This window comes from Hyperoodon ampullatus (genome assembly GCF_949752795.1).
Source record: "Hyperoodon ampullatus genome assembly, chromosome: 14".
Lineage (NCBI taxonomy): Eukaryota > Metazoa > Chordata > Mammalia > Artiodactyla > Ziphiidae > Hyperoodon > Hyperoodon ampullatus.
Genome location: NC_136927.1, coordinates 50,249,576 through 50,272,785, shown reverse-complemented (window position 1 = coordinate 50,272,785; position 23,210 = coordinate 50,249,576). Strand labels below are relative to the sequence as shown.

The 23,210-nt window shown below is 53.7% G+C and overlaps 1 protein-coding gene across 1 annotated transcript in view; it reads left to right on the top strand.

The window, feature by feature from the left end:
• The window catches only part of CLIP2 (CAP-Gly domain containing linker protein 2), a gene marked incomplete at both ends in the record, with an annotated part of 59,833 nt that overhangs the window by 24,108 nt on the left and 12,515 nt on the right, over positions 1-23,210 (top strand). Inside the window, 7 exons of the mRNA XM_079719050.1 lie at positions 6,453-6,577; positions 8,066-8,279; positions 8,899-9,096; positions 10,027-10,130; positions 12,317-12,377; positions 18,552-18,656; positions 20,304-21,239. Of these exons, the coding sequence (XP_079575176.1) occupies positions 6,453-6,577; positions 8,066-8,279; positions 8,899-9,096; positions 10,027-10,130; positions 12,317-12,377; positions 18,552-18,656; positions 20,304-21,239 (1,743 nt within the window). The remainder of the gene's footprint in view (positions 1-6,452; positions 6,578-8,065; positions 8,280-8,898; positions 9,097-10,026; positions 10,131-12,316; positions 12,378-18,551; positions 18,657-20,303; positions 21,240-23,210) is intronic.

The following is a 23,210-nucleotide window of genomic DNA, read 5'->3' as shown; positions in this document are numbered from 1 at the left end:
TGGTCTCCCTGCCCCCACTCAGGGCCCAACACTCCAGGAGCCCCCATCTCACGTGGGATAAAACCCACCCATCTTCCCATGGCCCCCAGACCCTTGTGGTCTGCCCGCCCGCCCTCGTCTGATCCGACTTCGCCCTCCGTCCTGGCTGCACTCAGCCGCCCTGGCCTCCTTCTCTGCTCCCGTACCAGGCCAGTGCCTCTGCTGTGCCCTGCTGACCTCCTCCACCTGGGACTCTGACCCCAGGGCTCCCCACAGCTCACTGTCCCGCTTCCGTTAGGCCTCTGCGCCAATGTCACCTCTTGGAGACGGGGCCCTCCGGTGCTGTTCCACGTAGCCCTTGTCATCCTGGAATGACAGCATTTACTCACTTACTGCTGGGGTGTCTGCTTCCCGCCCTGACGAGGAAGGTTGTGGTGTTTTGATCACGTGGCTGCACCCCCAGGGCCTGCAACAGAGCCTGGTGCCAGGGAGGCGCTCAAACCTTCCTGCTCAGTGAATGACCCACGGCCCTGCCAGGTGGTCCTGAGAGCGAGTGAGGTACCACGTGTATGACGTCGATGCTGCAAAAGCTAGTTGAGCCCCAGATGCCCCTCACTAGCTGTTCAGGTCAGCGACCGTGGACATGGTCAGGGAGGATCACTGAGAGGGGCTGCTCACCTCTGTCCCCTCATCTCCCTGAAGGTGGCCCAATGCCACCACTCACCTGCCCGTCTCTCCCGGGCAGCCTCTTTCCTACCAGGACCCCCTCCTTCCCCGCTTGCTCTGCTCTTCCGCCACAGCGGCCCAGCAGGTGCTGCTCCAGGCCTTGGAAATGAGCCCCTCACTGGACCCTCATGGCTGCCCTGTGAGACGGGGGGACTTGCCCCAGCCTCCTGATGGCAGAGCTGTCTGTCCTTGTGGGCGAGACGCATGGGTTTATTTTAAACGAGTCACCTGTTTTAACTTCCTCAGAGGAAAATCCCGGAGAAACAGATAAATTCAATCTGCCCACCTCCCTTGTTTTATGAGACCCGGATGTAGTCGGTGTTTGGCCCAGGCCAGCGGAGATTCCAGCCTCACAGATAACCCTCAGGTGCTGGAAAAGGAGCGGGTGGGGCTCATCCCTCCAGAGACTGGGGCCCAGCCTGTCCCCCAGTGGAGGTGTGGGGAGGGACAGTCCCTTAATGGAACTACAGGGACTCTGGTGCATTGCTGGGGAGGGCCAGGATGCAAAATGCACAGGCACTTAGGAAGACAGTTTGGCCACTTCTTACAAAACTAAACATGCTCTCACCGTGCGATTCAGCAGTCCTGCTCCTTGGTACTTAGGCAAATGAGCAGACATATCTGCATGAAAACCTGCACACAAATATTTCTAACAACTTTTTTCCTAATTACTAAAACTTGGAAGCAACTGCGATGTTCTTCAGTAGGTGAATGGATAAATAAACTAAGGTGCATCCAGACAGTGGAGTGTTATTCAAGGCTAAAAGGAAATGAGCTGTCAAGCCATGAAAAGACATTCAGGAACCTTAAATGCATAGTATTAAGTGACTGAAGCCAGTGGGAAAATGCCACGTACTATATGATTCCAACTGTATGACATTCTGGAAAAGACAAAACTTTGGGGACAGTAAAAGATCGTTGGTTACCAGGGGCTAGGGGAGGGAGGGATAAATAGGTGGAACACAGAGCATTTTTAGGGCAGTGAAACTATTCTGTATGATACTATAATGGTGAGTATGAGTCATATATATTTCTCAAAATCCATAGAATGTACAACACCAAGAGTGAACCCTGATGTGAACTATGGACTTCAATTAATAAGTTAAAAACAACTTGTTGGCTCACCATTGTAATAAATGCACCCCACTGATGCAGGGTGTTAATAAGAGGGGAAACTGTAGGGGCGAGAGGTAATGGGATATATGGGAATTCTCTGTATTTTCTGCTCAAATTTTCCAGAAACCTAAAATATCTCTATAAAACAAAGTCTATTAGGGACTTCCTTGGTGGTCTAGTGGTTAAGAGTCCGCCTTTCAATGCAGGGGGTGCGGGTTCGATCCCTGGTCGGGGAGCTAAGATCCCACATGCCTCAGGGCCAAAAAACCAAAACATAAAACAGAAACAATATTGTAACAAATTCAATAAAGACTTTAAAAAAATGGTCCACATCAAAAAATCTTAAAAAAAAAAAAAAAAAAAAAAAGAGAATCCGCCTTCCAATGCAGAGGACGCGGGTTCGATCCCTGGTTGGGGAACTAAGATCCCACATGCTGCAGGGCAACTAAGCTTACACACCACAACTACTGAGCCCTCGCGCCGCAACTAGAGGGAAGTCCATGCGCTGCAGTGAAGATCCCGCGTGCCACAACTAAGACCTGATGCAGCCAAATAAATAAATAAAATTTTAAAAGCAACATCTTAAAAAAAGTCTATTAATTTTTTACAGTAAAGACAAGGTTAAATATAATAAAAAAAGAAAGAAGGGAAAGGTCTCATACCTTGGAGGGCAGGGCCTGGCACACATGCAGTGGGGTCTGGTGAGGGGGAAACTTGTCCATTTCTTCTAGGTTGTCGAATTTGTTGGCATGTAATTGTTCGTAGTATTCCCTTATGGCTTTGGGGATTTGTTTTGTTTTGTTTTTTGCCGTGCACCGCGGCATGCAGGACTTAGTGCCCCAGCCTGGGATTGAGCCCGGGCTACGGCAGTGAAAGCGCCAAATCCTAACCATTAGGCCACCAGGGAACTCCTGAATTGCAAGGTTTAGAATTCATGTCTTCAATGTGCCTGGCACATAGCCAGTCCTTAAGAAATGGTGGGAATAGAATGAGTTTTAATTAGGGAGCTGGTTCCTTTCGGGCACACCTGAGGGTGTCAGAGAAGGTAACATTTAGAAAGTCCTATTTTGGTTCAGATAAACACAGTAGATAAACACACACATTTATTTTCACCCTTTCCTGAATTTGCACTAGAATGACAGTGAAGGGATTTAAAAAAAAAAAAAAGGTTTTAAACCCTCAAGGACAAAGAGAACAGTAGAGGAGACAGCAGAAATACCACTGGAAACCCAGTGCAGCCCAGTGCACAGGCAGCCGTGGGGAAAGCAAAGAAGCAATCAGTGTTTCCCTCAGAAGCCCGCTGAGGATCGGAAGTCAGCCGTGTGGTGGCCTCTGGAAATGGAGCTGACATTGTTTGAAAAATCTTCAGACTCCACCTCCCTGCCTAGGGTCCCCTCTGTGCGGTGACTGCCCCTCCAGCAGACGTCTGGGATGAGTGGTTGTCTCGTGAGAGGTTCAGAGAAGGAGTCTTTGGGTGGGGGAACCCCTGGCATGTTGGACTGAAAAGGGAGGATTAAATGAACATGTCTATCCTAAAAGCTGAGCCCCTTTTTCCCACCGGCTTCTCCCTCACTCAGCTCCTAGATCACTGGCGGCCAAGCCTGCACCCTCCAGAGGGCACAGAAGCTTCTCTGGGGAAGGTGGCCAGTCCTGTGAGAAATAAGAGAAGGTGATACCAGTGTCAAATCTGAACAGAAGGCCATGGAATATAAATATGGATATTCAATTAAAAAAGCTCTGGATAATGAAAAATCTGATTGCAGCTATAAGAAACATCACAGAAGTACTGGAAGATAAATTTAAGGAAATCTCCCAGACAGGAGAGCCAAAAGACAGATGGAAAACAGGAGAGAAACACAAAACGATCAGAGGAAGAGAAGGGTGGAAGTCAAATAAGCAATCAGAAAATTCCCAGGGTTGACAAGCATTTCTTGGTTGGACAGGAGCCTAGGAAAATGGATGCAAAGAGGCACAGTGCTCCTGTTTGTGAAACTGTACAACCCTGGACAGGCAGACAGTCCTGCAGGTTTCCAGAGTGAGAAGATGGGCTCACAGAAAGGCGTGGGACTCAGAATGACTTTGAACTTCTCAAGAGCAACACAGGATGCTAGAACACACAGAGGGAGACTTCTAAATTCTGAAGGAAGAGACCCCGCCAGACTCTTGTTCAAGAGTGACAGTCACAAGAGAATTGAAGGTGTTCACACATCAACTTGTACATGAATGTTCACAGCAACTTTCTTCGTAATAACCAAAAAGTGGAAACAACACAAATGTCCATCAGTGAATGGATGGATAAACAAAATATGGTATAATCTGTACAGCGGAATATTATTCAGCCATAAAGAGGAATGAAGTGCTGATACTGATAAACACGGATGAACCTTGAAAACACTCTCCCACATGAAAGAAGCCAGACACAAAAGGCCACATAGTGTATGATTCTGTTTATAGGAAATGTCCAGAATAAGCAAAGCTATAGCGACAGAAACTAGCAGAGGAGCTGGGGAGAGGGGAATGGAGTGGGCAGTGACTGCTGTTGGGTCCAGGGTTTCTTTTTGGGGTGATGAACATGCTCTGGTTTTAGGTAGCAGTGATGGTTGGGAATGTACTAAAAGCACTGAATCGTATACTTTAGAATGGTGAATTTTATGTCATGTGAATTTTACCTCAATTAAAAAAGAAAGTGAGGACAGAATAAAAAATATTTTCACATAGGCAAAGGCTCAAATATTTTATTTCCTCATGCACCTCTTCTTAGAAAGCAATGGAAGGCAATAGATAACTAATAAGGACGTACTGTATAGCACAGGAAACTCTACTCAATACTCTGTAATGACCTATATGGGAAAAGAATCTAAAAAAGAGTGGATATATGTATATGTATAACTGATTCACTTTGCTGTACACCTGAAACTAACACAACATTGTAAAGCAACTATACTCCAATAAAAATTAATTTAAAAAAAGAAAGCAGTGGAAGGATGTGCTTTACCAAAATAAGTGAATAAACCAGGAAAAATGGAAGATATTGCATCCAAGAAATGGGAGATCCATCCCAGGAGCGAGGCAAAGGGACTCCTCAGGGCAATGGTGACAGGTGGTCTTGGGGTGACGGCCATGCAGAAGGGGGGCACCCGGCTCCAGGAGCGTCTTCTCCAGGAAGAGCTTGATGGAGTTTCCAGTGCCTCTGGACATCTTGGCAGGAGATGTAGGCAGTTGAAAGAGTTTAGGTTAAATTAGTGTAAGGGCCATAAAAACTAGACAAACAATCATAAAAGACAGTTGTTATCTGTAGGGAAAAATTGGTGCTGGGAGGGAAAAGTATCTGCATCTGCCCATCCACGTCTGTGAGTAGTGTTTGCTTAGTCCCAGCACCGTCAACCTGGAGTCTGATCAAAATGAAGCCATCACTACGTGGCAGGGGTAGAAACCCAGTAGGGGTGTGTGCAGCCTGGTGATGGGGAGGGAACGCCTCCCCTTTCCCGATGAGATGTAGATGGATGTCACCCCCAAATTGAAAAATTGACAAGTAGCAATATTAGCATGTCATTTAGAAATATGGAGGTCAACACCAAAAACTTCATCTTAAAGAGTGAAAGTGCTTCTGGGGAGAGGTGGAGAAACTTACAGGGTTTTTTAAGGCTTTGGAAGTATGTGTATATATATACATATATGTAAAACTTTATGTATATATATAACTTGAATTGAAAGTTTTTAAAATCATTTTTACAGTAATATTCCTGATTACTGGCCTGTCCTGAGTTTTTTTAATTGTGGTAAAATACACGTAACATAACATTTACCTTCTGAACCATTTTTGAGCGTACAATTCAGTAGTATTAAGTATATTCACATTGTTGTGCAACAGATCTTTTTCATCTTGTGAAACTGAAACTGTATTCCCATTAAACAACAACTCCCCACTTCCCTTCCTGCCCAGCTCCTGGCAATCCCCATTCAAACCATTTTTTTTTTCCTTTTGGCCGCACAGCTCGGCTTGTGGGATCTCAGTTCCCTGATCAGGGATTGAACCCGGGCCCTCGGCTGTGAAAGCGTGGAGTCCCAACCACTGGACTGCCAGGGAATTCCCTAAACCTTTTTTTTTAAAAAACATCTTTATTGGAGTATAATTGCTTTACAGTGGTGTGTTAGTTTCTGCTTTATAACGAAGTGAATCAGCTATACATATACATATATCCCCCTATCTCCTCCCTCTTGAGTCTCCCTCCCACCCCCTAAACCATTTTTAAGGATAACATTTATTGAGACTCTAGTATGCTCCAGACACTGCACATTTAGTACTTAATCCTCACAAAAGCCATTTTGACAGATGAAGATGCTGGAGCTCAGAGAGGTTAGGTAACTTGCCCAAGCTCACACAGCTTGTAAGTGGCAGGGTTTGAATGCAGGTCTGTCTTTCTGACTCCAGAGCTTTTGCTCGGGACAGCCCTGGGAAGCACTCTTTATACTTGTACCCCTCCCAGCTGTCCTTGGGCCTCCCCCTCATCTCCCCTGGCCCTTGCACACTGGAAGGGAGGCGTGGGATGAGCCCGGGCACCTGGGTGCCTGTGCCATCTCTGCAGTTCCCACTGCATCCTCTGGACCTGAGTCTCTCTGTGTGCCTATAGGTTGGTGGGACGAAGACTGGCGTGGTACGGTACGTCGGGGAGACAGACTTTGCCAAGGGCGAGTGGTGTGGCGTGGAGCTGGACGAGCCCCTTGGGAAGAACGATGGGGCAGTTGCGGGCACCAGGTATGGTGGGGAGGGAGGAAGGGAGTCCTCTTCTCCTAGGGTGGGTGCAGGGGTCGGGGTTGGGGCATCTGAGAATGCCAGTGTTGAGCATCTGGGTGGCTGTGCCAGATACCATGTACAGATGCTACCACCTCCCTTCTGTCATAGCAGCTCACGGAAGCAGGTGGTGGGAATATCACCCCCATTTTACAGATCAGAGAACCAAGGCCAGAGAGGTCATTGCTCAAGGTCACACAGAGAGTCACGAGCAAGCACTAGGAGAGTCATCTGTCCCTGGGTTCCCCTCCCCCTGCCACCCATGACTAAGTGAGGTGGGAGCACCAGAAAAGGAGAGGCAAGGGTCCTGCCTTCTGAGAGTTGCCCTGGGTGACACAGGAAATAAGTAGACAGTGCCTGGTGCTCTACAGCCAAGGTTAGGGTCACAGCTGGGTCCCAGGTTTCTCAGCATCTCTGATTAAAGGGAATTGACTGCCAGGAATGCTGGGTTGAGAAGGTCTAAGGCCATGCCTGGGCCCTTTGAGGGTGGGAGGGTGATGCTATGGCTGAGCAGTGTCAGGGGTGTGGGGTAAGGCAAGGTGGCCCGTGAGCCTGTGTTGGCTGTCCCTGGCCTAGGTTCTGTCGTCCAGAACCTGTGACAGCTCTGAGAAGGAAGGTGTGCTAGGCTGGGGGTCAGGCTGCACAAAGACCTGGATGTGGGAAGAGGCAGGGTAGGGTGGCAGTTTCAAGGTGAGCGGGAAGCTGGACAGAACTAGCTCCCTGGTCCCACGTGGAATCCATGGCTAGAGAGGTTTTGAGAGAAGATGATCCAGAGTTCCATGACAACACTTGCCTTCCTGTTTTCAAGACGGATGTTTCTCTCAATTTACTCTTGCTCTCAGAATCCAGGGGCAGGTTGGGCCGCATCCCTCACCCCACCCCTAAGGTGCCTCCTCAGGCTTCTGCTTCTCCGTTCGGGGGCTCCATGGGCAGAGAGCCTTGGGGCTGGGGGTGGTCCAGAGGCAGCCATGAGAGTGGGGCTGCAGATATGGCTGGGAGCCTCTGACTGATGTATGGGAGCCAAAGCATAGTGGGCTTTGGAGTCCACTGGGTCCAGTCTCAGCTTTGCCATTTAACCAGCTGTCTGACTCTGGACAGGTTACTTAACCTCTCTGAGCCTAAATCTCATCTGTGAAATATGGATAACAATAGAGTGGTTGGGGGATCGAAATGAGCATTTATGTAAAGGGACTGGCATGGAGCAGGTGCTCAGTAATTGTTATTCCCCCATCCCCCAGAAATATGCCCAACCGCTGTTCATGGCTATGCAGAATATCAGGCCCTGCTCACCTCTATTCCCTTTCTGGGAGTCCTGTCTATTGGTCTTAGGGTGTGGGTGATGGGTCCCCCAGGAGAAGCCTCTCTCTGCTGGGCTCTGAAGAGGTAGGGGAGGCAGGCCAGGCTCCAGGCTGTGGGCCCATGATAGCAGCATGGTCTCTCCTACCTCTCCAGGTACTTCCAGTGCCCACCCAAGTTTGGTCTCTTCGCACCCATCCACAAGGTAATCCGCATCGGCTTCCCATCCACCAGCCCAGCCAAGGCCAAGAAGACCAAGCGCATGGCCATGGGAGTCTCGGCACTGACCCACAGTCCCAGCAGTTCCTCCATCAGCTCTGTCAGCTCTGTGGCCTCCTCCGTGGGGGGCCGGCCCAGCCGCAGTGGCCTGGTGAGGGATACCCTGGTGTGTGTATGGGGGTAGGGCGGGGACAGAGAGACCCAATTGTCCCCTGACTTGTTCTGGTTCCAGGCATCTGTCAGTTTGGAGTTTTAGAACAAAAATGATAGTGTATATTTTTTAACAGAGAAATTGACCCATTTACATTTATTGTTATTTTTATATTACCGATTTGTCAGTAGCTTAAGCTCTTCCCTGGGAGTTAAAGAGGGTCATACAGAGGCAGGGCAGGTTATACAGGTGCAGGGCAGGTGCTTTAGAAAGGCTGGCACAGCCACCTTGGGTGAGGAGGGAAGGTGAAGTTGCCCTTCCAGCAGAGCTGTGTCTACATGGGAGGTTCCTCCTAGTCCAGGAGGTGACCCAGGTGAGGGAGCCCACCATGAGGCGGACCCCCAGGGGCTGTGACTCTCCTGGGAGCAGGGAGTTCCCTGGATCGCAAACATCATGATTCCCTTTACATAACTAGGCAGAGTGTCTAGGGCCCTGGGAGGGGGAGGAACCAAACCCCAGGAGCTGAGGCACTTGGGCCCCCCACTTGCTAGGTAGTGGTGGGTTGCCTGGACGGTGCTCCACATCCCTGAGTCCTGTCTGCACCCACGCCTTCCTGCAGCTCACGGAGACCTCTTCACGCTATGCCCGCAAGATCTCGGGCACAACTGCCTTGCAAGAGGCGCTGAAGGAGAAACAGCAGCACATTGAGCAGTTGCTGGCTGAACGGGACCTGGAGCGGGCCGAGGTGGCCAAGGCCACGAGCCACATCTGTGAGGTGGAGAAGGAGATCGCCCTGCTCAAGGCACAGCATGAGCAGGTGGGTGGGCAGGCAGGGCCATGGAGCACCCAGAGGGCACCAGCGGTCTCCTCAGGCTAGTCTTGCCCCTCAGTCACGCTCAGTGAGGAGAACTTGGGGTGTGCAGAGAAAACTGAGACGCATGTTACCAACACCCCTCATCCTCCTGGTGAATTTCCTTCCAGTGGTAGGGACTTTCTGCCTCCAGAACCTCGATACAAACTTGCGTGTCCTGCTTTTTCCTACTTCCTATAGTGCCAGCATGATTTCTAGGTCATGGAAAATTCTTCCCCGTTTGAAGGACTGCGTTGCCGTCTGTTACGGGCTGTGTCCTTACTGACCTTACTGACATGGCCTGTCCCCTGCTGGTGTTTAGGTTGTTTTCCAATTCCTCACTTTTTCTAAATAATACTGATATAAACATTTTGGGGGTATATCTGTCCACATTTCAGATCATGCTTTCGAGCAGATTGATTCCTGGGTTGGGTTTCAGGGAAGGAAGTCCTCGCCCATAGCCTTGACTCTGCTGCTGTCATGTGTCTACGCTTCCCTGATGCTTGTTCCCCACATGGGAGCTCCCTCCTAGGCCCCTGTCCCCATTTGGAGCCTGGCTCACTCTTCCCTCGGGTTCTGGAATTACTAAGGCCAAGCTCACGTGTGTGCCGTGACAGGGGCCTTGACAAGACAATAGGTCTTAGGCCCTCAAGGGCTGAGGGAGGTGGCAGGTACTGGGGGCAGGTGGACCTGAGGTTCCCGTTCCTGGCACTCAGCTGGCCCTCTTCCCTCACATGTAGGTCCACGGTTCCGGTCAGACTAGGGCTGGCAGGGGATTAGGGGTGGCTGGGTTCCAGGCCTGGCTCCTTGCACCACCTCCACATCCACCCCTCCCCCACCTGGCTCCCGGTCCCCAGGAGGAGGCTGACCCTGTCCTGGCCCTCGCTCGGGGCCCAGTATGTTGCAGAGGCAGAGGAGAAGCTGCAGCGGGCCCGGCTGCTGGTGGAGAGCGTGCGAAAAGAGAAGGTGGACCTGTCCAACCAGCTGGAGGAGGAGAGGAGGTAGGTGCCACTCCTGTCCTGGTCCTGGCGGGACACTTTCCCAGAGCCTCGTTAAGGATGACCAGGAAAAGCAAGGCTCAGGACCAGCAGGCACAAACCCTGCCTCCACCACGTACTGGCTGTGTCACCTGGGCTGGTGACATGAGCTCTGCAGGCCTTAGTCCTCTCATCTGCAAAGTGGGGTGATGATCCCCATCTCTGCAGGCTGTTGGGAGGACTTACAAGGTAACTCCAGTAAAGCACCCAGCATGACACTGAGCACATGGGAGACACTACATACGTCACTGTTTTCCTTCCTGACATGGGGTTCACCGTTCCTGCCCTGCCCGGCTCATGCAGCACCATGAGAACGCCCAGGTGGGCGGGGGGACCTCTCACTAGGGAGATGTGCATCCGATGTCCCGACCCCCTGACCCAGTTCAGCGCAGGGAACACCCCTTCTGCATCAGGTCCCTCGTGTGGAGCTCACAGCCCGTGTCCTGAAGCTTCATTCCCATTTCATGTGTCAGGAAACCGAGGCTCAGAGAAGCAGCAGGAAAAGGCCCCTGGAAACACCTTGCGCCTGGGGCTCAGCCCCGGGGCTGGGTGCTTTACCTGTTCTGTCTCTCTCTGTCTTACAATTAGCCCAGGAGGCAGGTATTGCCCCCCAGGTCACAGATAAGAAAACTGAGGCTCAGAGCAGAGAAGGGACTTGCCTGGGGTCACCAGCCTGTTAGTGATACCACTGGCTCTTTCTGTCCTGCCAGTGGCAAGTGGGAGTTGTGTTCCCTCTGTGTGGGGACTCTGGCCTGACTTGGTCCTGGGTCACCTGGTGGGACTCAGAGCTGACTAGGCCTGACAAGGGTTTCCCTCAGCCCAGAAGCCTCTCTTTGTCTCCTAGCTGCTGGCACACAGATTTCTGCAGCTTCCTCTGCTACCCTGCACAGTAGCACCTCCCAGACCCAGCCCTCCACCTCCCCCAACTTGGGTCTGGTTTTGGGCTTTCAGCTGAGGCATTTGCTCCATGGGCTGTTGTTACTGTCTGACTTGGAGACAGGAGGGCTTATTTATATCTGCCTGAGAGGGTCGGTGGGGCCCACGCATCTGGTTCCCATGGCAACGTGCCTGATGCCAACAAACAAAAACAGATCTTTGAGACGTCGTGGGAGTTGTGTTCAGGAAGGCCTGGGTGCAAGTCCCAGCATTGCCCTGCACTTGCTGTGTGACCTTGGGCAGGTCACTGGCCCTTTCTGGGCCTTAGTTTCATCCTCTGTGTGCTGGGAGCTGTCATGAGGCCCCAGGAGTAGCAGCTTTGTGAGCTGTAATGTGCCTGTGTCTCTTCCCTGTGCTCTCTCGGGGGTGGGTGGGTGTATCTCCTTGAGGGTGGGCCCCACACCTGCAGCAGGGCATTGGGGGCCCTCCACATCAGGGAGCAGCCCAAGCAGTGGGGGCTGGGACTCTGGGCCCTGATTTTGAGGGGAGGGAATGAGAATGGGGTCAGTAGGGGAAGAAGCCCACCTTGCCTCCTTCCCCACAGACTGTTCCATGCGGCATGTCTGTTCCCTGCTGTGATGAAAACAGAGCTGTTAGTGCTTCTATTTACTATCCATTCTGTCATTTATTTCCACAACCACCCTAGCGGGGAAGGATGCTGCATTAAACATTCCTATTTTGGGCTTCCCTGGTGGCGCAGTGGTTGAGAGTCCGCCTGCCGATGCAGGGGACACGGGTTCGTGCCCTGGTCTGGGAGGATCCCACATGCCGCGGAGCGGCTGGGCCCGTGAGCCATGGCCGCCGAGCCTGTGCGTCCGGAGCCTGTGCTCTGCAACGGGAGAGGCCACAACAGTGAGAGGCCCGCGTACCGCAAAAAAAAAAAAAAAAAAAACATTCCTATTTTATATCTGTGTGTGTGTGTGTGTGTGTTTGCAGAAGGAAGGATTTATTTCTTGCAGCAAGTAAGGAGAACACTGGGGATCTTTCCCAAAGCAGTGTCTATTTTAGAGAAGCCAGTGTTCTCTGTGTAGAGCATGGATCAGTAAATTGGGAGGGCTGGATGTTTCCAGGAACTTGGGGCTCTGGGCAGTGTCTTCTGCATAATCTGAGTGTGGACTTTGGGCCACCTGTGGCCTTGGCTCTCTCTGCCATTGCTGACTTGGCAATGCCCGCCCCTCTGGGTGAAACTCACTCAGCTCCCTCTCCCCCTGCAGGAAGGTGGAGGACCTGCAGTTCCGAGTGGAGGAGGAGTCCATCACCAAGGGAGACCTGGAGGTAATGGTCAAAGGCCCCCCCACCCCAGGCTTGCACCCCAAGCCCAGCCCTCGAAGAGCAAATGGCCATGAGGTCTAGGCAGCAACTCTGGGCCCCCTGGGAGGGGGCAGGGGGTATTGCAAGGAAGAAATGGGGAAGGGTCAAAGATCATACCCTGGGTGGGGGTGGTGGTCATGAGAGACTCAGGTGTCAGAAGTGGCTCAGCTCCAGGAGCCCCAGAGGGGCCATGCTTCCTGTGTCAGCAGCTGGGTGGAATGGACCCAAGGCACCCACAGAGCTGGGCCTGAGGACATAGTGGCCAGGCTCCCCTGTCCCTTCTTTCTTGGTCAGTAGCCCTAAAGGTGTTCCCTGGGCCCTTTGTTCGTCTTGAATTCCATGTAAAATTTTGGCTGGAAATAGCTTGTGGTTGAGTCACAGAATTTATAGACGGGAAAACAGGCTCAGAAAGGCAAAGGGACCCTCCCAGTCATGGAGCAAGTCAGCAGCCAGTGGGACCAGGACCCAGGACTCCTGACTCCTGCATCCAGCCTGTAAGAATGGCCAGTTACAGCACCTCCTCAGTTACAGCACCTGGACGAGGGGTCTGGACCTTTCACTCTCACTCTCCAATCCAACCCACTCTTTCTGAGCTGAGGGATGAAGGATGCTCACATCAATGAGTAAAGCACTTAAGGATCCCTGCCCCCCAAGACAAACACTAGCCCCCCTCACCAAATCATTTGGAGACCACGGGGCTCACCAGGCCTGCTCACAGTTGGGTGGGCAGGAGTGCCTTTCCACTGAGACCCTTCCTGCTCCCTGGGAGGTGACAAAAGACAAGGACTCCCAGAATCGTCAGATGGGGCAGGGGGCAGTCAGTTCAGTCCCTCTCCACACTCTGGTCCTGGCCCTAATTGGCCTTGGGCAGCCTCTTCCTTTCCCTGGGCCTCTGTTTGCTCCTCTGTAAAATGAGGAGGTTGAACTAGGTCAGTGATTCTCCGACTTGAGAATTCATCACCTAGAGGGTGTGTTCAGACACGAAATGCTGGGCCCTGGCCTGAGTGGCCGTTCGGTAGGTCTGGGTGGGCCCCGAGAATCTGCATTTCTAACAAGTTGCCAGTTGATGCTGGTCTGGGGACCACGCTCTGGGAATCACTGCACTAGATCATGTCTGAGCTCCAATGGGAAATCACGGTTTCTGATTTTGTGAAAAAGCCGTGTTAAGACCCCTATGACTTCCAACATCCAGCAAAATTGTGCATATGTCTGTCCTGTCCCTGGATGACCACGGCTCGGGGAGAGACATGTGTGATCTAGGGTCACTGACAGCTGCCCCTGTTGAGGCAGGTTTTGCTGCCTGAACTTAAAGGATGGCTACTGGGGCACAACCTGGTGTAGGAACCGCAGCCTGATACCAGGGTGTTCCAGTGTAAGTTTCCGTCTTAGCCAAGGGGGCAGGTCATGTGGTTATGTTTATCAGGCTCTCCTGCTGGGCGGCTGCCCTCCTGCAGAGGCTGGGCCTGGGGGCTTCTGGGAAAAGCACCTGTGGTTGCAAAGAACAGAGACCCCTCCTGCTAACTCCAGTCATCCAGGGGTTACTGGAAGGCTGTAGGGAAGTCTCACAGCCCCAGTGGCAGGCAGTTCAGGGAACCAGAAGGAGGAACAGCATCAGAAATGGAGCCTATTCTCCCCCACTGAGGGGCCTCCCTCTTCTCATGACTCATGGTCAGTCTGTCTGTCTGTCACCGTGTCTGCCAGTCTCCTGGCACATCTGCTCCCTTCTCCCCGACACCAATCCTCCTGGATCTGCCCAGGCTCCAGCACCTACTGTCTCCCAGCTGTCCTCTTGGGAGAATCTGATTGGCCCCAGGCTAGCCAATGGGCTGGCTGGCTTTGGATCAGGTGTCCAGCCCAGATCCAATCAGCCTTGCCTGGAAGAGGCGTGGGGGTGGGACAGACAGTGACAGCTAATTCAGTCCAAGGGCAGTGGAGCCCCGTTGCTGCTGTTTTTATTGTGACTATATTCATGATAACCAGAAGGCAAAAGTCCCTCTCATCCTCGCCTGTCTTAAAAGTAAAACCCAGAATACATCCTTGAGCTTCTGGTCCCCCTCCAGCTGTGTCACCCCAGTTCTCTGCTTGTCCTTCTCCTGTCCTCACTCCCCCAGATACCCAAGGTGCCCCATTCCAACCTCTCACCTCCTTCCTGACGTTGAATGTTGGCCTGTCCAGGGCCTCAGTCTCAGTCTACACTCTCCCTGAGAGCGTCCAGTCTGTGGCATTAATACCCTTTATAAGCCCATGATTCCCTTGGTCCTCCCCTGAGCTCCGTGCCAGTATACCCACCGGACATCCCCACCAGGAAGAGCAAGTGACAGCTACTTGTAATAGTTCCTGGGGCTTCAGGAAACAACTACCACAGTTCAGTGGCTTCATCAGCACACATTTATGCTCTCACAGTGCTGGAGGCCAGAAGTCTGAAATCAAGGTGTGGACATGGTCAGTTCCATGCCTCTCTCCCAGCTCTGATAGGATGGCTGGCAGCCACTGGTGTTCCTCAGCTTGTCGCCGCATCACTGCCTCTGTCGTCACGTGGCCTTCCTCCCTGTGTGTTCCTGTGTCTCTTCACGTGACCTTCTTATAAGGACACTAGTCATCAGACCCACCTTAACCCAGTATGACTTCATCGTAACTACTTCCATGTGCAAAGACCCTATTCAAAACGAGGTCACATTCTGAGGTTCCAGGTGGACATGAAATTTGGGGAGATGCTCTTCAGCCCAGGACAGCACCCCGACATGTAACGTGCCCCCAACAGATCTCTCCATTTGTTCCTGCCTCCCCTTCACCCCGCACCCCCCTTATCCTTCCCATCTCAGTAATTAGCCCCACAATCCACACGGTTGCTCAGGCCCCACAGCTAAAATTCATCTTGAACCTTCTCTTTCCCTCATCCTTCCATCAGAAACCCACTTGACCTGGCCTCCAAAATTGTCTTCATCCCCACCGCCACCTTCCTGGACCAGGTCACAGTGGGTGACCTGGGACAAGTTACCCCTCTGTTTGGCCCCTGTGTTTCCTCTCTTCTTCCACAATGAAGCCAGATAGCCTTCAAAAAGAATCTTTAAAATTTTTTAACGTTGGAAAAATTTTTAACATAAGTAGAGAGGATGGTGTGATGCACTTCCATTTACCCATCGCCCAGCTTCAACGATGATCAACTCCTGGCCACTCTTGTTTCACCGCCATCCACAGCCCTCTCTCAGGTTATTCTGAAGCAAACTGCAGACATCATATGACCAAATCTCTTGAAAACATAAATCAGATCCTGCCCCTTCCCTGCTCACACATCTGGTGGCACTACTCTAGATAAAAGCCGGGCTCTGTAGCCCAGGGACGACCCTGGGGACCCAGCCCTGCTCCAGGTATGTGGGGCTCCTGTCTGAGCTAGAACACACCCCATGCTCTGTCTGAGCTTTCTGCACGTGCTGGTTCCTCATTTCTCCTCCACCCCTGCCCTGGTCAGCCGGTTCCTGCTTTTCCTGCAGGTCTCCCCTTAAATTGTGTTTCTCAGAGAGGCCTTCTCTGCCTCCTTGGTTTTGCCTCATCCTCCTTGCTCTGTTCTAGGCCATGTCACGGTCACAGTCTGAAATGATCCTCCCTGGTCATGTATAGTTTGCATCCTTCCCCAGGATGTAAGCCCCTTGGGGGGGCCCCTGTCTGTCTTGTGCTCCTTCCTGTCCCCAATGCCAGAGCAGGGCACAGCATGGTGAGATGCTTCTGAAAAACAGGCCGGGGACATGTTCTGTGGTTCTTGAATGGGTGTGGCATCATGTTGCCTCATGAAAACGTGTGCCACTCCCTGTCGCCCCCCTGGTGGGGACGTCAGCTAGCTACCTTAGACTTGAAGATATTGGGGTTTTGCTGTTGTTTTATCATCCAGGGGTTTTGTGTTATTGTTTTGTGAATTAAATAGCGCCTCGGTGTTATTTTTCCTTGGCATGGGAACACCCATTGTAAGGGGAAGAGCCAGAACTCAGAATCAGCTATTTGTTGAGAACTGGCTGTGCAGCTCAAGGCCTGGAGGGAGATGAAGAGGGGCGACGTGCCTCTGGCCTTCAGGAGCCACTGGTGCAGTTGGGGAAACTCCCCAATTAATAATAGCAGCCTTCTGTTATCCGAGGGGCGTCCCAAGGCAGTAACTTTGTGCTTTGGAGTGGGGTAGACACCGGGCGTGCAAGGAGAAGGGGGAAAGCTGTAGGTCAAGGGCTCAGGCCAGGCTTCACCGAGCTTCCAGGATTTGGACGGGGGCAGGGACACAGGGAGTCCCCCGCTTCAGGAGCTTCCGTCACTGCTCCGTGTTGCTGCTGGAAGTCTATGTCTCCCCTCCGTGAAGTCAGGCTGGTTTGGGGGTGGGGAGGCCCTGGTTCTAGAATCTGGAAGTCTGAGGTTTAGGCCTCCTGCTGCCCCAAGTTGCTGGATGATTCTGAGCCTGAGGTCTTCCCCCTGGAGTGGCCGCTGTGAGATAGGGAGATAACCGAGATACCACATGTGGGGGTGGGGGGGGGAGGGGGCGGGGCTTGGGTTCTAAAGTCAGCACGTGAGACAGAAATGACATCCTCCCTTACACTTCCCTGAGTGTAAGCGTGGTAGCTGCCACTGCTCACGCCTTGGGCAGCATCCCTGGAGCAGAATGAAGCCCAGGTCGTCCATCTCACCTAAAATCTAGGCTTCAGGGGCTCTCCCCCCGCCCCAAGCTCCTATGGGTTCTCCTGTGCCCCCATGGACCAGGAGGCTGGGAGTTCTGAAAGGGATAGTGAAGGGTCCTTTTGTAGGGGCTACGAAATGAAGTTGCCCATGAAATTGTGAAGCCTGGAGGCTTTTCTTGCCCTTGGGGCCACAGGTATGGTATTTGTGATCAGGCTCTGTGTAGTGTGGGTCCCGGGCAGGGTCGCCGTGCCTGTCATCTAGGAGCAAGGTGACACGGCCCCTGCAAGGCTGGGGTTGAGGCACCATCTTCAGCCTGTAATTTTCTGGAAGAGACTGAGCAGGGCTGTTTTTTAGCACTGGGGCATGCTGCCCTCTTGGGAGGAGAGAGAGAAGAGGCATTTGTTCCTTTAGGAAAATTCACAGGAATAAGATCATGGGCCAGAGGACATAAAGGTCTCCGTAGCTCTTGATGAATTGCACGAGTATTTCTGGGACGATACTGTGAGTCTACACTGTCACCGGTACCCTTGCCCGTGTCGGGTGTATTCGTGGTTTTTACACAACATGCTACGGTGCTAAGCCCTGCCTCTCCTGAACTGCCGCTCAGATTTGCTTTCACCTCGTCTCTCCTTGGTGATGATGGGATGCGCAGGAGGATGCAGACAGAGGACCCTGGCTTCTCCCTATGGAGAACTTGGTGTGCAGACCCCTCTGGATGCCCTGGGCCTTCAGCCTCCCGCTGCCCTCGCAGATCTCTTAGGGGAAATCCAAATGCCCGTCTGGATGCCCTGAGAATGTCGGGCTTTGTTAGTGTGTGAAGCGGGTGTTGTGAAGCAGGGACAAAAGTGCTCTTGTGCTTTCGGGAGACCAGGCGTCCTCGGCGGGGCCTGGGGAGTGGGCAGTGCTGGGGCCGTGTTTGGGGCAGGGCAGGGTGGGGGCATAGTCCAGCCTCCACTAAGGAGGCCTCGCCGGGAGAATCCTGATGGTACGGGTATATTTGAAAACCTCCCATTCAGTCGGTTCTTTGACCTTTAAGACAGGCCTGGGGGCCAGGAATCCTGGGGTCATTTACGGGGGCTTCCTGTGTGCAGGATTTCGTGCCTAAAATGAGAAACAGCCCTAGGCTTCCCGATGGGGCGGGGGGAGTAGGCTTTGGCCCCTGCCCCGGAGCTGCAAGGGGAAGGGCCACCTGGGGGTGACAGAAGGGATCCGGGTGCCCATTGTCGCCCCTTCCAGGGGCCGGCTTGGGCAGTGTTGCTGCAGTCTGTGCTCTGCCCTTAAACCCAGCTGGGACACAGTGAGGGGCGGGCAGCAGGCCCACCCCGCCCCGCCTCCCCAGACATCCTCTCTTTCCTTGACCTGCTCTCCTGTCTTGTGCACAGAAGATGACCTGCCTCTCTCTCTCTTTTTCTCTCTTCCTCCGGCTTCCTGTCCCTGTGCCCCTCTCTCCTGTCCCCACCTCGCCACCCGCCCCGGGTGGACCAGACCCAGACGCAGCTGGAGCACGCGCGCATTGGCGAGCTGGAGAAAAACCTGCTACTGGAGAAGGCGCAGGCCGAGCGGCTGCTCCGAGAATTAGCCGACAACAGGGTAACCGCCGCCACCTCCTGCCACCAGCGCCTTCGCCTGCTGACGCCCCCTTCAACTTCCCTGTTTTTATTATTTTCTCTCTCTCTGGCCGCTCTCCTCGCTTTTTTTTTTCCTTTTGCGCCCCTTCTAGGGAGGTTTAGGAACGTGCTTTTATGCCCCGTGGCCATGTGATGCTTGTTGAGAGGAGGGGGTCTTGGTTCTCTGGGACTTTGCTCCCCAGCTCGTGGACCCACTGGCTGGGAGTGTTCTGTGCGAGCCTCCCCCCGCCCCCCCCCCACCATTGCATTGCCATGACCGTGCTTTGTCATGTTCAGAAATCGGGGGCTCTTGGGAACATTCTGCCCCTTCTGTGGCCAACCTATCCATGCCTCCCGTCTCCCCAGGCTGGGGAAGGCAGAGGTTGGGAGACTGTGGATCCAGGTTTCTTTAGCCTGGAGGGTCTTAAATAGAATGGCATGAGGGGCCAACCTGAAGGACCTGGGGCAGTGGTGGGCCTTCGAGGGAGTGGGGTGTTCCCAGGGCATGAGACTCTGTGTCAGCCCCAGGGTGTGAGTGGTTCCTGGGCCAGGGAAAGCTCTGCGTGGGAGTGAAGTCCCCCCTGACTCCCAGGGCATGGTTCTGAGTCCGGTCTCCAGACCCTGCTAGCCCCTCCACGCCCACCATGCGTGCCCTGGGGGCTGGGCCCCCATGCAGGCACACATCCAAACAGCTGGTCAGCCTAGTGGACAGCCCAGCTGCAGTTCCCCCGGCCATAGAGTTAAGCAGCCACAGAGCAGAGATTGGGGAAAACCACCAAACACAGGCAGTGGGTGTAGGGTGGGCGACCATTGGTTTCTGCAGGTCGGCCTCAGTACATGAGTGAACATGTGTGTGCCCGTGAGCATCTGGAGACACACACGGGTCCCTGTCCACACATTGGCCATTGCCAGGTGACTGCGTGTGCAGTACATATGCATGTACACGGAGTCTGCTTAAAGAAACCGACCCAGTCACAGTTGACAGGCTGGAGCCCTCCACACCAAGGCATCCTCCTCTAGGGCTCAACCTGATTAGAAAAACAAAAGCAGGTTTATTGAACTAAAGGTCACCTTCAGAAACAAATTTCTTAAGCTTGTAAAAGATTTAAAACTTTCAAATATATTGCACCCAAATCTGTGATCACTGACACGGTCGAAGTAGGTTTCTGGCGGATGGAGCCTCTGATCTCAGAGTTTTCCACCAGAAGGAGGGTCTGGGAGCATTCTTTTTTTTTTTTCTTCTGTGTTAAACATTAAACCGGACCCTTCTTTGGCCACCCCCTCCAAAAGGCCTCTCTGGGAATCAACTCATTCCAGCTGGAACTTTTCTAGAGCAGGATAATGCGGAATTCCCTCTGTTGTGTCTGCCCTTTAAAAATAACATGAACTTGAAGGAAGCCATAACCTCAAATAGATGGTTTCCTTTCGCCACCGATTTTTCCCAAACCGCCTAGAGCAGCGGGGACCAGGGAGTCCCCGAGTCACGGGGACACAAGCCAGGGGAAGCCCCGCTAGGAGCTGCAGTGGGCAGGGCGGCACTCAGGTGGAGTGGGGCATCCTTCCCTTCTCACGACCTTCCCCCGTGCCCTCCAGCCGGCCCGCTGACCCCAGTCTCCCTCTCTCCCGGTAGCTGACCACGGTGGCCGAGAAGTCGCGGGTGCTGCAGCTGGAGGAGGAGCTGAGCCTGCGGCGCGGGGAGATCCAGGAGCTGCAGCAGTGCCTGCTACACTCCGGCCCGCCACCCGCCGATCACCCCGAGGCCGCCGAGACCCTGCGGCTGCGGGAGCGGCTGCTGTCCGCCAGCAAGGAGCACCAGAGGGAGAGCGGCATGTTGAGGGACAAGTACGAGAAGGCACTGAGGGCCTACCAGGCGGAGGTGGAGAAGCTGCGGGCGGCCAACGAGAAGTACGCGCAGGAGGTGGTGGACCTCAAGGCCAAGGTCCAGCAAGCCACCAGCGAGAACATGGGGCTCATGGACAACTGGAAGTCCAAGCTGGACTCGCTGGCCTTGGACCACCAGAAGTCCCTGGAGGACCTCAAGGCCACCCTGAACTCGAGCCCGGGTGCCCAGCAGAAGGAGATCGGGGAGCTGAAGGCCGTGATGGAGGGCATCAAGATGGAGCACCAACTGGAGCTGGGCAATTTGCGGGCCAAGCACGACATTGAGACGGCCATGCACGTGAAGGAGAAAGAGGGCCTGCGGCAGAAGCTGCAAGAGGCCCAGGAGGAGCTGGCCGGGGTGCAGCAGCACTGGCGGGCCCAGCTGGAGGTGCAGGCCAGCCAGCACCGGCTGGAGCTGCAGGAGGCCCAGGACCGGTGCCACGACGCCGAGCTGCGGGTGCGCGAGCTGGAGAAGCTGGACGTGGAGTACCGGGGCCAGGCGCAGGCCATTGCATTCCTCAAGGAGCAGATCTCCCTGGCCGAGAAGAAGATGCTAGACTATGAGCTGCTGCAGCGCTCGGAGGCCCAGAGCAAGCAGGAGGCTGAGAGGCTGCGGGAGAAGCTTCTGGTCACTGAAAACAGACTCCAGGCTGTCGAGTCCCTGTGTTCGACCCAGCACACCAACGTAGGCGGCCACCCCTCCTCCTGGCTGTGCGGGGACCACGGACGGCAGCGGTCCAGGCTCGAGGGCCTGGCTGGGGAGGGTCTAGGCGTCTACTGACCTTTTATTTCCAGTCCAGGGAAGCGTCCTCGTTGCCCCCAGGAGCACGCCATGCGAGATTGGAGGGCACCTGGCTCAGAGGAGGAGGTCCTTCCATTAGAAGGGCAGCAGGCCCGGGTGACCATGGGGCCCCAAGGCGGTCTGAGCTGACCTGGCTGGGTCCCCACGGGCCAGGCCTGGAGAGATGTGTGTCTAGGGCACAGGGAACAGCCTTCTTCCCAGTCCCCAGACCCGCCCTCCTGTGCAGGCTCCTGGGCCTCCCCAAGGCACCAGTACCAGATGCTCTGGCACTGGGCTGGCAGAGATGTGGAGGGCAAACCCTGCCCATCTCCAATGAGAGCACCGACCTAGGGGACCCGAGGGCGGCCCCCTACCTGCTGGTCCTGATGAGACTGAGCAACAGTTCAGCAGCCGCTTTCCCAGGCGTGGGGTGGTCCCTGGAGAGGCTGCTGCCATTGGAATCAGCTTTGCTCCAAATCTAGAAGTCCCAGCTGAGCATGCTGGGGAGGCCAAGACCCTGGGTAGCCTGGGCGTGTGCTCCAGCGGGGGCAGGAAGGGCTTTATGAGTGGCTCTGGGCACCACACCTGGTGCAGGCCCTATGATGCCCTATCTCACCTGGACTTCAAGGTCCATATAGGCTTCATTTCATAGATGAGCAAACTGAGATTCCGAGGCAGAGTACCTTTCCCAGGTTTTCTTGTCCATCAGTGGCAGACCTTGTGTCCAGCCCCACTGCCTAAGGGCCAGCAGAGGGTGCCCGGGATGACGAAGTCAAATCTTACACGATAGGACAGCTAGCAGCAAGATCGTTGCCTTTTTATTAGCCACGGGGGTTCCTGAGCTTCTGGTTCCCTTTGTACACTTAAACCAGAATTTAACGATTGAGCCACAAGTATTCAGGAGTTCCACGTACAGGGGGTGGCTTTTTTGTAAAAGGAGCTCTGCCCGTGTCACACCTTGAGGGCCCACTGCACCGGCCTTTCTGCCCCCTTCTCCCAGGGAGGGACCCGCAAGTGCTCTCCCAGGATGCTGGGCAGAGAGAAAAGGAAGATCCTCAGGTTAGCTGTGTACACATGACCTGATTGGCTGCTCAGGCAAGGAGGGTCAGGCCCGGGACCCCAGGACCTGGGCTCCTTAGCAGGGGAGGTTTGGGGCTGCTGTGGTGCCACAGGATGGTCTGCTGCCCCTCAGTCACAGACCTCAAGCCGAGGAGTGGGTGGTGATCTCAGGAATGCCCATCTCTTGATATCCACACACGTGGGGACTTGGTCTGGACCCACATGCCTCCCAGATTCAAAGGTTTAAGTCCAGGGACAACTCAGTTTTTGGTCTCGTGTAGTAAGTATGGGAATTTGGAAAATTTTTAGTGTGTGCCTCATTTTCCCTGCAGTGTGTGTAAATAAAGATCTAGGAAGCTTAGTTAATCGCAACAGACTGAGACTAAAGCAGGGCTTGGGATGTATGAGCAGAAGTATGAGGGGCAGTTGGATGGAGGTGACTGCCTGCTCAGCTCTGTGCTGCCCTGGTATGCAGTGCTAGAGTCTGGCAAACTGCAGGCTCAGGGGACAGCCAGCTTGGGCAGGAGGCCAAAAACTTCCACCAAAAGGCAGCAAGGAGCCTGTTGATGTTTGCCACGCAGATTTTTTTTTCCTTGGTTGATCTTTTCTTCTTTGGCTTCTGGATTTATTTTTTTTTTAAAGACGTGTTAGAGAGAAAAGAAGTAACATTTCTTGAAGTTCCCCCGGGAGCCGACCCCGGTGCATGCCCTGCACACGCTGCCCCATGGCGGTCAATTCTTGCTTTATGGATGGGAACCAAGGCCGGGAGTCTTGCCTCTGGATGATGGTGGAGACAGAGTCCCAGGACCAATCTCT